Here is a 12,864-nt window from a genome sequence, read left to right as displayed (position 1 = left end):
AGCACTTACCATACATTGTTATCATCTTGCTAGTTTCTCTGAACAGTAAGATGCCATTGGGAGAAGAGACATCAAACTGGAGTCTCTGGGATCTGAGTAAAGAACACAGAAGGAAGACATGTCATGCATTTTGCTGGAAGCTCAGGACACTTCAGGCCCTCCTCTGAGAATCCTGAGGGCACTAAAACATGTCAGTTACCTCTCATAATAGGAAATAACCAAGTTGAAGGGATTTAACCAGTGATTTAGTGTGTAACTTGAAGATCAGCATGCTACATTCCAGTTGTGCTGCTCCAATTGAAAACATTTATAGGAAACAAGATTTAAACAGCCAACAAAATTATTCTCTTAAAATGTTCCATTTAGTCTACATTTACCTTTACAGCTTCAGTGTCAACTAAGGGAAGAGTACCACATAATTTTATTTATTAACACACACAGAGAGAAATAAGAAAGATGGTAACTAGAGCATTACTCTGGAATAGGCAATGCTGGGGGTCACACTTGGTGCCTCGTGTGTCTCTGTCCAACACTAACTAACTACTGTGTCTCCTCCCTGGCCAGAGGACCACCCCAATTTCAACCTACTTAAAAAAAAAAAAGTACAGAGGGACATACAAACACTTTATACCTGAATTTTCATTCCTGACCAGAGCACCTTTTGTAGGCTTGAGCTTCACTGACTCTTGCTGGTAGGACCTTGTGTCTAGGATCCCTTTTTGATTATTCTTTCCCTTTCCATACTGAATGGGCTCTGCAGTATGCCCTGAATTCATCCACCTTAAGATCTTTCTGTTCCTATTCTTGCTCACATTCTTCACACAGTAGCTAGAGTGTTCTCTTTAAATATATATATGACCACTTCAGTTCATTGCCTGAAACAGTTTGCCAGCTTCCTATTGTGATGAGAACACTTGCTGGTTCTTCACAAATGCTGTATTAAGTTACTACATGATATGGCTTCTGTCTGTTTGACTTACTGACTTACTGCCTATCATGGCCCCCTCTCATCCAGTTAGTGGCACGTTCTGTTTCAAGTTCCAGCAAGTTCATCCCATCTTAGGAATCCTTGTATTCCCTGTTTAGGATCCTCTTTCCTCCCTCTCTGCAGATACCAGAATTTTTCTGAACATTTAGATTCCAACTTAAATAGCTCTTTCCCTGAAAAGTTTTCCTCTGACTCTCCATTTAGTCCCTATTTCATTACTGTTTACTTTTGTTCACTACACTTACCTCTCTCTAAAATTATCTTCTATATTTAACTGCTTAATTCTCCACAGAACTTAACCTCTAAGAGGGCATAGGTTTTGTTAGGCACAGCCGCTAGGGCAGTGCCTGGTAAAGAACAGATACTTTCAGCTGTTTTATAGAAAGAATAATATTTGACTATAAGTCTCAAAAGCCCTAGTCTTTGAACATTACCCATGACCTCTGGGGCTGGGTGGTGGTGCAGCTGGTTGAGCATACCTGTTACTCATGTCCTAAGTCAGGTTATTAGAAAAATTGTTAATTCTCTCAGGAGTGCCACGAGAAGCAAATGCACAAGCCTTAAATTCTAGTAAAGCTAAGATGCTGCTTTCATCTCTTCTCCATTCCTCAACTGCTGGGCAAATCTAAAACCCAAGATCGTAAAGATCTTTCTCACCTTCTTTAAGTTAGATCTTTACCAATCCAGCTGCAGTTTAATGAATAGCTTCTAAAAGAAGAAGAAATGTTAATGTACCCCACAGTGCTAATTTTGTTTGTGAAATGTTAACAGGCATGGCACCATTATTAAATACTGACCTTTTTATCTATGGGTAATAAAAATCAGAATCTTAGTTGCCAAATTAACTTCTCATAAGTATTTCGAGACTACTGAAAATGACTGTAAGCAACTATATAACTCTGTGTGGTTGGGAACATTCTTCCTTAAAATAAAAACACATATATGAAATTCTAGTGTTTTTATAATTCGGATAGCAGTGAGTTTTACTATCTCCTAAAATCTGCCCAAACCATGATAGCAAACAAATTCTCACAAGACCTTCTCGGACAAAAGGGGCAGTTATGCCCACCTATTATGCTTACCTGTTATGAACTAATTCAGCCATAAGCTTAAGCACAGGTGTGGTACAGGCTGGATCATGGTACCACAGTTCAATTGCCCGCTGGAGAATTGGCATGTAGGAGGGGTATCTGTAAGTGAAAAGCTAAGGAAGAATTTCTGAATACAGAAAGTTAACAGAATTTAAAATAATTCCTCATTACTGGCCTTGGAAAAACTGAGAAATAACAATTCTTAAAATTTCTTGCTTCTTGTTCACTAATCTTTAAAAAAAAATTTTTTTATTATCTTTATTGGATAGAGACAGTCAGAAATTGAGAGGGTAGGGGAGAGAGAAAGAGAGACACCTGCAGCCCTGCTTAACTACTTGCAAAGCTTTCCTTCTGCAGGTGGGGACCAGGGGCTCGAACCCTGGTCCTTGTGCACTGTAATAAGTGCGCTCAACCAGGTGCGCCACCACCCGGTCCCTTTGGTTTGTTTTTTAAAAAAATGTTATTAGTGATTTAATATTGATTTACAAAATTACATGTCAACAGGGCTATAATTCCATACCATTCCCACCACCAGTGTTCTGAATCTCCAATTCTCTAAGTGTTTCTAACCAGACAATGCCAGAATAATTGCTTGTCCCATAGCTACTTATAGTAACAATTCAGCAATATGTTGTGATATACTTAATGCCTTTCTTCTGAAAAGTCACTTTTATTAAGTGTAGCCCTAGTTCCTCAGTGGTAGTCTCTCATAAGCATGCCCATCTGGGATTTAAGGGAAATGAGATATTTTATCATTTATTTCTCCATCTTAATGACCAGAACAGACATTTTGTTATTAGACCACTAAAGAATGTAAGCTTATGGGCAAAGGGAAGATAACATAATGGTTATGCAAACAGACTCTCATGCCTGAGGCTCCAAAGTCCCAGGTTCAAGCCGCCGCACCACCATAAGCCAGAGCTGAACAGTGCTGTTAAAAAAAAGAATGGCAAGAGTAGGGCACCAAAGTAAAAACCCTGTGGTGAGGGGGAGGGTGGACATTCGGCTTCCTGGGGGTTGGGGGATGGGCAGGGGTGGGAATGGTCTTTTGGTGGTGGGAATGGTGTTTATGTACATTCCTATCAAAGTGTAGTCATATAAGCCACTATTTAATTAATATGAAAAGGGAAAAATTGATCATATGTCTAGAACTTTTTAAAACACAAACGTCTTTTTAATACATAGGCTGAGTCTTTGATATGTTGACTCTCTCAAAGGCCTAGACCAGGGAGAACAGAAGCAACCGGTGGCACAGCTATATACAAGATGCTGGGTATTATAAAGCAAACCCTAACAAATGAACTTTTCAAAGTTAACCCAATTACCAAATAATGTGATGATAACAATAACTATGCATTGTCTTCTTGAACCCTAAGTCAGCAGGAACCTCACATTTCCACTATAGAGCCTGTATTTCCCCCAGTCCTAGAACCTTAGGGTGGGGCCCACTTTCCTGCATGCTTAATTCATATCAAATAATATTGCATCCGCCGATCGCAACCTAATGAACACAACCAGTGCCACCCCAGCATGCTTCACTTCAGACTGTGTCCAGAAACTTCAGGTGTGGAATGACAACCCTTCAGCTTCATCACTCGGGTGAGACCTTTCCTTTCATAGTATTTTCTAAATCCATTCCAGGTGGTCCACTCCCCAATAAACTCCCCAAACCTAGATATAGACCAGTTCCCCTGAGATAGAGCATATGTTCACACGTGTCCATAAACCAGGGAAAAATATATATCTGAAAGCAGAAGTACACACGAGTCTGCAGAGAGTACCCCCTCCCCAACACTTCATCTGCACTATTCCAGCCTTTAGGTCCATGATTGTTCAATAATTTGTTTGGCTTTGTATGTTAACTCTCTTTTCAGCCACCAGGTTCTGGATGCCAGCATGATGCCGACCAGACTTCCCTGGACTGACGACCCCACCAGTGTGTCCTGGAGCTCTGCTTCCCCAGAGACCCACCCTACTAGGGAAAGAGAGAGGCAGACTGGGAGTATGGATCAACCAGTCTACACCCATGTTCAGCGGGGAAGCAATTACAGAAGCCAGACCTTCCACCTTCTGCAACCCACAATGACCTTGAGTCCATACTCCCAGAGGGATAGAGAATGGGAAAGCAAGCAGGGGGAGGGGACGGGATATGGAGATCATGTGATGGGAATTGTGTGGAGTTGTATCCCTCCTATCCTATGGTTTTGTTAATGTCTCCTTTCTTAAAAAAAAAAAAAAAAAAAAAAGAATGGCAGCTTATAGGACATAAAATGGACCTTTTAGTAATGATTCAACTTCTCTGCCCTACCAATCCTTTTCCCCACCCCCCTCATCAGCTCCCATTCCCATTTCAGTTAAGACTTGTGTTAAGTTCCCCACTTGGGTTAGGATACATCCATTCAAACAGCATCATGAAGCTGGTCTTGGCATTGAAGGCGAAGGCTATCCCTCTGAGGTCTCTTACTAGGCCAACTAGAGTTCGCTGTAGAGGGCAAAATTAAGTTATAACAGGAAAAAAACCAAACCAAGAAACACCTAATGGGGATTTCATATATTTATAATCAAATTCTTCCATCATTCAACACTCATTCCCAAATACTCTGACTTGATCACTTCTTATATTGGAATGGAATCTTTTCATGTGAAAACTAGATTTAGAAGCTTGTTACAAAAGAAAAAGGGATGGCTCTTGGTTATAAAAATAGAATCTGATACAATTTTTTAATACATTAACATAGTAATTCACATATAAAAAGTGGAGAAGCAAAAAACACCACCCCCAAATGTATTCCAGAAATGAAAAAATAAAGGGGGGGAGGCGATAGAGTCTATATAAGAAAATTAGAGGAGTCATATATCCTAAAGGTCTGGTATTATTCTAAAAACACATAAAATATATCAATACCATACAAACTCTGGGAAGAAGGCAAAGGAGCCCATGTGGTACCCATTCCTTTAGTGAGGTTGTTTGGAAATAAGACTGACATGTTGAATCTTAGAGCCCTAGAATACTACATTAATATTTTACAGAGAAAGAGACAGATCTAATGAGATCTAATGCTCAGTCATACAGTTCAGAAGCTGCCATGCTAGGATTAGAAGCTTAGCTCTAAGATTCCAAAACCAATGTTTTTCCCTCAAGAGACCTTTAATTGTGAGACCTAACAGTAATCAGACTACTTCTAGTGGCCTGGGCGGTGGCACAGTGGATAAAACACTGGACTCTCAAACACGAGGTCCTGAGTTCAATCCCCAGCAGCACATGTACCAGAGTGATGTCTGGTTTTTTTCTTTCTCTTACTATCTTTCACATTAATAAACAAGTAATTTTTTAAAAAAAAGACTACTTTTAAAAGTTAATAGTCATCAGCTAGATAAATGAGGTAGGACATTTGGGTAAACTAACTCATGTCATGCTTTAAGATTAACAGTCCTATTCTTAAATTGATACTATACTATAAGCTCAATTTAAGCTTAAGAGATGTTCAATCTAGAAGACTAGTTCCAAGGGCTAAGGCTTACTGGTACAGTGCATAACCTGGTTTAAATCCCTGGTATGCATGATGGAGTACTGCTCTGGTGTCTTTCATAAAGATATCAGTTACAAAAACAAAAGACTAGCCCCATCGGTGTGAAAAAGATAAGGGAAACATCATGGTCAAGGTGGCTCTGTTAATTGATTTCCTGTGTTTCTTATGGTTTCTAATAGTGATGGTGGAAAGGACTGATATTAACTAATATTCTTTGATTAAGTCTAGCCTAAGTTATTGCTATGTTTTACATTAATCCTAGTTTTGAATGGCACCCAGCTAAGGCTCAAAACACTGGTACAGAAAGTATTAGGGAAGTTGGGACAAATTGTTAGTTTCTGATGTTCCTGTTGACTTGGAAATGGAAAATGAACAGGTTCTCCATTTAACTAAAGATAAAAAAGGTGAGTTGTAGAGTGGCAGGCAAAGCACGTCACTTTCTCTGGCTATTTGGTGGCTTGGTAATTCAGTCTAAGCGCGTTGATAAGCTCTGCACAAAAGCCCTACAAATTTAATAGCCTAGAATCTTCTGATTTTGGCAGAGGTAAGGAGAGCAGATGGATGTAAAATAAAAACACATGGAAAACAAAGTCAAATAATGACAATTCTGAGTGGCCAGGAGATAGCTCAATTACAAGAACTCACACTTTGACATGTGTGAGGACTGGAGTTTGAGGCCCTGACACCGTGTGCAAGCACTATGCATGGTATTAGGGAAGCTCCATCAAGGGTCGAATGGCACTGAGGTGTATCTCCTCTATATCTCTTGGGAAGTAAAGAAGGAAAAAAAAAGTTCATCAGAAGCAATGGAATCATGCAGATGTGAGGCCCAAGTAGAAAAAAAAAACAAATATTTAAACAAATAAATATAAGACAATACTGAGAAACAAACATCAATAACTAAATTAAAATTTCAAATATTTGGAAATTCATAAATTCTTTTAAACAACTTAATTTCCAAAGAAATCTTTAATGGGAATAGAAAATACTAAGAACTGAAGGGGCCAGGCAGTGGTTCACAAGGTAAAATATACATGGAACCATGAGCATAAACCTGTGTTCAAGTCTGTAGTCCTCACCTGTGGTGGGAAGAAGCTTCATGAGCAGTAAAGCAGGGTTTTACTCTCTGTCTCTCTCTTATCCTGTTAAAAAAAAATAGCCTCATTATCAAAACATGAATTCTGGAGACTTTAAAAAAAATGTGAATGAGGGAGCCGGGTGGTAGTGTAGCGAGTTAAGCACACATGGCGCAAAGCACAAGGACCAGTGTAAGGATCCTGGTTCGAGCCCCCCAGCTCCCCACTTGCAGGAGGGCTGCTTCACAGGTAGTGAAGCAGGTCTGCAGGTGTCTATCCGTCTCTCCCCATCTGTCTTCCCCTCCTCTCTCAATTTCTCTCTGTCCTATCCAATAACAACAGTAACAACAATAGCAATAACAAGGGCAACAATGGCAACAAAAAATGGGAAAAATGGCCTCCAGGAGCAGTGGATTCATAGTGTAGGCACTGAGCCCCAGTGATAACCCTGGGGGCAAATAAATAAAATGTGAATGTACAAATACTACTGAACTGTACTCTTAAAACAGTTAAAAATGGTAAATCTTATGTACATTTTACCACATACATAGAAAAAACTTTTGGGATAATATATCAAAAGGTCCATCTATAGCTTTTAGTGATTCAGTATATAGGAAGAGAAAAAAGGGCTTAAACATTTAGAAATTAGACCATAATAAGACCAAGGGACGATACATGAAATTAAAGATTTAGAGTTGAAAGGGGGCTCGGGAACTGACTCATAGGTAGACTGCCTGCTCTGCCCTCCACGTACAGGAAAGCATCAAAAGCAAAAGGCACAGAACTCCCGGAGTGGTGGAGTAGTGCTTCACACTTTAGTTCCTTAGTTTTGCAAAGATTAATAGATCTTTGGGAGCACAGATCTAGAAAAGGTAAAATCAGTATTCAAATGAATTTAACCATACAAAACAGACTTAAAAAGCAGTAAGAGAGCATTAAATAACTTTATGCTAATGTACTAGAAAAATCACAAAAAATCCTAAGGGCTGCTTAAGAATATATAGGGCCCAAAAGCTTACTGAAGAAGTATGTGCCCTGCCATGTGTACAGTCTAGATCTGAGCCCTGTATCACATGGGAGGTACTATGGCACTGGAGGGAGTGCTGATGCTGTGATTTCTCTTTCTATATCTTTCTGTCTGAATGAAGCAGAGGCTTGGAAGGTGGCACAGAGGCTAAAATGTTGAACTCTCAAGTATGAGGCCCTAAGTTCAAGCCTAGGCATCACACACACCAGAGTTATGCTCTAGTTCTCGCCTTCTCTTCCATCCTAAACAAATAAACAAGTAAATGAATAAATTTTGAGATAGGAAAAAAAAAAGTGGCTTATAGTGGTGAAATTGTGCAGGCTTCAGCCACACCCCTACACAGAATCAATATAATATAACAAGAAGGGTTTATACATGTTTCCTTTACTTCAAAACTCCAGGATTTATAAAAAGCTGAATGAGTGGGCAGTTTAAGAATAAACACTGTTTTCTGTAGGACAAACTAATTTTGTGTCCACTAGTAGTATCTAACAAGTGGTGCAAGAATCACTGGGTAGAGGACTCACCTTTGCCTCTTGCTCATTGAAACTATTAGTGCTAAACATCTGGGCCACTGCTTCAAATGCTGCTGTGAGTGGCAGCATGAACTGCTCATATTGATCTTCATCCTCTCCTATAAGGGAAACAACAGAGGGTGTGACTCCAATATGAAAATCCAAGCTACATATGCATGGATATAGGATGGGGAAAAGATGAACAAATCCAAGGATAATTCAAGGAGGTCCTTTTATTATCCCAGCAGGTATTATTAGCACCATTTCCAAAATAAAATGGATATACAGAAAACTATTTTAAATAAGAAAATGATGAAAAACTTGCAGTCCAAGGATGTTAACTTTTTGATAGTGAACCACAATGTCAGAATTTTTTTTTTTTAACAAAAGGCACTGTGCAACTTGTAAGTGGGAACCACATCAGCTGAGAATGGACTATGTCTAATGTCATGAGAACTATATGAGACTAACTTAATGCAGCTGTTTGTGGGGGCGATTCATGCCACACCTTCCCCAAACCCAGGTCTTATAAAGCAATTTTATTTTTTTCATTTTTAAATTTTAAAAAATATTTATCTTCCCTTTTGTTGCCCTTATTGTTACTAATGTCTTCATTGTTAGATAGGACAGAGAGAAATGGAGAGAGGAGGGGAAAACAGAGGGAGAGAAAGATAGACACCTGCAGACCTGCTTCACCACCTCTGAAGTAACTCCCCTGTAGGTGGGGGGCCAGGGGCTTGAACCTGGATCCTTAATGCCAGTCCTTATGCTTTGCATCACCTGCTCTTAACCCACTGTGCTACCGCCCAACTCCCTACAAAGCAACTTTAGTAAGATTAAGTTTGAATAACTCAAAGACCTAAGGACACATTGACTTTCAGTTATTAGTTGACCCCAAACTGCTCATATCACAACTGGTGCTTAAGCTTTCCTGGTTCATGTGGGTCAGTGAGCAAGGTAAAAAAAGGTTTTGTTGACCTCTTCCTGTGACTGAAACCTCAGTGTGAGACAGGGGTTACCTGGCCAACAAAATGCATCTGGGAATCACAATTCCCTATTTTATAGATGAAAATTTGAATAGCTTTGTCAGACGAAAACTTTAGGTACACAATCTGTTCTTGTTGAACCCCACTATTTTTCAAATATTACTATTATTTCAAATTGTTACTGTTGTAATAATAGAAAAGACTCACATCTGTCAATAATTTAAAAACGGCAAGGGCCAGCTATGGTGCACCTGGTTGAGTGCACTCATTACAGTTCTCAAGGACCCCGGTTCAAGCCCCCAGCCCCAACCTGTAGTGAGGAAACTTCATGAGTGGTGAAGCAATGCCGCAGATGCCTTTCTTGCTCCCTCTGTACCTTCCCCATCCCTCTCAATTTTTCTGTCTCTACCTAAAATAAAGTTTTAAAAACACAAATAATTTAGAATAATGCCAGATTACTTTATGAGTCTATAGGATTCATTGTAGTACCTAAATCCACCATGAGGAGACGCCCAAGTGCTGTGTAGAAGGTAGTTCGACACCGCATGTCTGTCAGGTTGGACTGATTGTTAATACCCAGAAATGAAAAGTGCTCGCTCTATTGGAATAAATAAAAAAGAAAAAGAAAGAAAACAAGTTAAAAAGATAAAACATGGATTAGAGGCAGAATGCAAGCCAGTAATTAGAATTACTGAACCCTTTCAAGCTACTAGTCATTTCATAAGGACATGAGGGAGATTAACTTTTTTTAAACGTATTTTTGTTGGTCTCCTTTATAGCTAGTGTATCCTTAAGAATTGTAGTGGCTGACTTTTGCCATAACTCAGATCCATTATCTGGATCTCAAAGATGACTTTGATAACATTAAATATAATCTGGCAGTGTTACAGCACTCAGGGACACCGTCTTTGGTTGTAGTAGCACCAAGGACCTCAATTTAAACATCTCCTTTATGAAGCTATGAAGTGTCAGAGGCTGGAGAGCAGAACCAGGCTGAGGGGTGAAACCACTTACTGTATGATTATTCAGCATGAACTGCACAGCACTCAGCTTCACTAGTTTTCTCACACTACTGTATGTAAAGGCAAAGGAAGTGGGTCAAGGAAAAATGTGACACAGACTCAGGTTCTCAAATGCAGAATAACAACTTCTAGGGCAGGGTAGGTTCTTTACTATGACTTCCATACCAGTCATAACATTTTCCTTAAATACTTGAGCGTAACAATGCCAAATGTTTTCTTCAAAGCAGTATTAAACTGATCAACGAGAGAATACACATATAAAGAGATACAATTCAGTAGTTTTCCACAAGATTCATGAATATCCTACAATGGCTTTTCTCAATAAGGGATCTAAAAGAGCATTAATCTCTGAAGCCAAGCCTCAGGTGTGTGTGCAGTGCATGAACTTTTGCTCTGTGCATTACAAATGGACTAGACTGTGCACTTTTTTTTTTTGAAAAATTAAAGAAAATCACTCAAAGAGCTTTTACAGGGTTTACTTCTGCAGCCTCCTGGATATGGAAGTTTCTTACTTTATGGGTGATCTAGCCAAAAGGAAGCACAGCCACTACTTTTATTGCAACATTAACTCCAGAGTACTTCTATCACTCTCTCAGACAAATTAGGATGGACTACCCTGCCACTGAGGTGATAAAGAGTGTGAGATGGATCTGATGGGTACTTCTGCATCTTAGGAATTAATCTGTAGCAAACTATTAGCTTGTGTGCAGGCAGGCTCATCTTGGGGGCTAGGACCTCTAAACTGTGGCGTGCCCCAAGCCCTTTCATGTACACGAGTCAGCTTGGAAAAGGATATCCAATGGAGAGGTCATTCAGAAGCTGTAGTGTTTTGGAGGTGATTGGTTCGCAACGGCCCCAATACTTTAGGTTGGTGATGCTGGAGGACAAAAAGAAGAAAAAAAGCAGAAGACATTTTTGATTTGCCTGGTTTCTTTGAGGGTTATGAGAAAAAAAAATCTTCCATCAAGAGACACCACATTCTGCATCAACAATTCACAGACATCACAACCACAAAAAATGGGTATAAAATCTCTATACTTACATTTGGTTGACTAGAAAAATTATCCTTCAGATACTCTTCACTACTTGGTTCCAAAGCTACACTGGCCCATACCCAGGCCCTTGGAATTCTGGGGCACTCCAGGGCTGATTTCTGCAGCAAGGGTAAGAGATTTCTGCGGCAGTGATAACATGCAGACGTATGCAATTCTGCACCTGCACCATCCACTGTCAGCTGCAGAATTCTAGTAGCCCTTGCTTCTGGGTTCTTGGCTGGCAGAGTCCTTTAGACCCCCTTTGCTTTTTTTTTTTCTTCTAAGTTGTTAACCAGCTCATGGATACGAGCGTTTAGGACTGAGACAGTTGGAAGGCAAAATATCACTTTGCACATAGCCCTGGGTAATACATTTGGCCCCTCATGCTAATTTACCTAATACTTCAATAAAATAGGCTCCTAAAAATGGGGAAAAAATGTAACCACTGGGGATAACTTAAAAAAAAAAAAAGTGAGACAAAACAAAAAGGGCCAATTAGAAGCTCCAAGTTTAAAGATAGTTCAAATAATAACACTAGGCTTTAGAGATGTAAGACTCTTGAAGACCTGTTATTTCTTAAGAGAAGTAAGTCTATTTTAAAGTTGGCTCTCTTTCTGGGAGGCAGACCTAGTGGAAATTCAGTATGTGAATACCCACTCTTCCATCCCTGGCCACAGGGTAACTGGGTTAGAGGCTGCACACCAGTCACTGGGGAGACTGGTTCATTCTGCTCAAGCCACACAGGATTTCACCCATGATTGCAGAGGTTAAAGGTGAGGTTAAATCCTTGCCTGCACAAGCCTGGAATGCTCTGGGGCCGGGCCATATCTCTAAGCACAGCTTGTCACACATTCAAATGCACAATTTTCTGACACAAACCATCAATGCTGGAAAACCAAGGCACTGGCAACACAGTGCTGAGGTTACACTTTATAGTTGCAATAGGATTGCAAAGGAGTCTTGCTGATGCCAAGTAGAAACACTTACATTTTTCCTATGAAGACACTTAGGACCATGGTCTCATCATTCAAGCCCAGCACTTCTGAGAGTCGGCGATATAGCTGATGTTGTATTAAGGCAAGAGAATGTAACCAGAAAACATGAATTAGAAAAATCAAGTCTTGGGAGTTGGGTGGTAGCACAGCGGGTTAAGTGCACACGGCATAAAGTGCAAGGACTAATGTTAAGGATCCTGGTTCAAGCCCCTGGCTCCCCACCTGCAAGGCAGTCACTTCACAGGCTGTGAAGCAGGTCTGCAGGTGTCTTTCTCTCTCCCTCTCTTTTTAAAAATATTTATTTATTCCCTTCTGTTGCCCTTGTTGTTTTTATTGTTGTAGTTATTGATGTCACTGTTGGATAGGACAGAGAGAAATGGAGAGAGGAGGGGAAGACAGAGAGGGGGAGAGAAAGATAGACACCTGCAGACCTGCTTCACCGCTTGTGAAGCGACTCCCCTGCAGGTGGGGAGTCGGGGGCTCGAACCAGGATCCTTAAGCTGGTCCTCGAGCTTCACGCCACATGCGCTTAACCTGCTGCGCTACCACGGACTCCCTCTCTCTGTCTTCCCCTCCTCTCTATTTCTCTTTTATTGTTGT

General features: G+C 40.2%; 1 protein-coding gene across 2 annotated transcripts in view; it reads right to left on the bottom strand.

The window, feature by feature from the left end:
• The window catches only part of XPO7 (exportin 7), an 89,594-nt gene that overhangs the window by 10,837 nt on the left and 65,893 nt on the right, over positions 1-12,864 (bottom strand). For both annotated transcript variants that reach the window (XM_007529144.2, XM_007529145.3), the window contains exons 15-22: positions 12,257-12,330; positions 11,032-11,112; positions 10,228-10,291; positions 9,703-9,811; positions 8,240-8,346; positions 4,473-4,561; positions 2,071-2,178; positions 10-92 (exon numbers count right to left, since the gene is read on the bottom strand). In XM_007529144.2, the coding sequence (XP_007529206.1) occupies positions 10-92; positions 2,071-2,178; positions 4,473-4,561; positions 8,240-8,346; positions 9,703-9,811; positions 10,228-10,291; positions 11,032-11,112; positions 12,257-12,330 (715 nt within the window). The remainder of the gene's footprint in view (positions 1-9; positions 93-2,070; positions 2,179-4,472; positions 4,562-8,239; positions 8,347-9,702; positions 9,812-10,227; positions 10,292-11,031; positions 11,113-12,256; positions 12,331-12,864) is intronic.

The sequence above is a fragment of the Erinaceus europaeus genome, chromosome 19 (assembly GCF_950295315.1).
Source record: "Erinaceus europaeus chromosome 19, mEriEur2.1, whole genome shotgun sequence".
NCBI classification, from domain to species: Eukaryota; Metazoa; Chordata; class Mammalia; order Eulipotyphla; family Erinaceidae; genus Erinaceus; species Erinaceus europaeus.
Note: the sequence above shows the minus strand (reverse complement) of the source record. Positions and strands in the feature narration are given on the sequence as shown.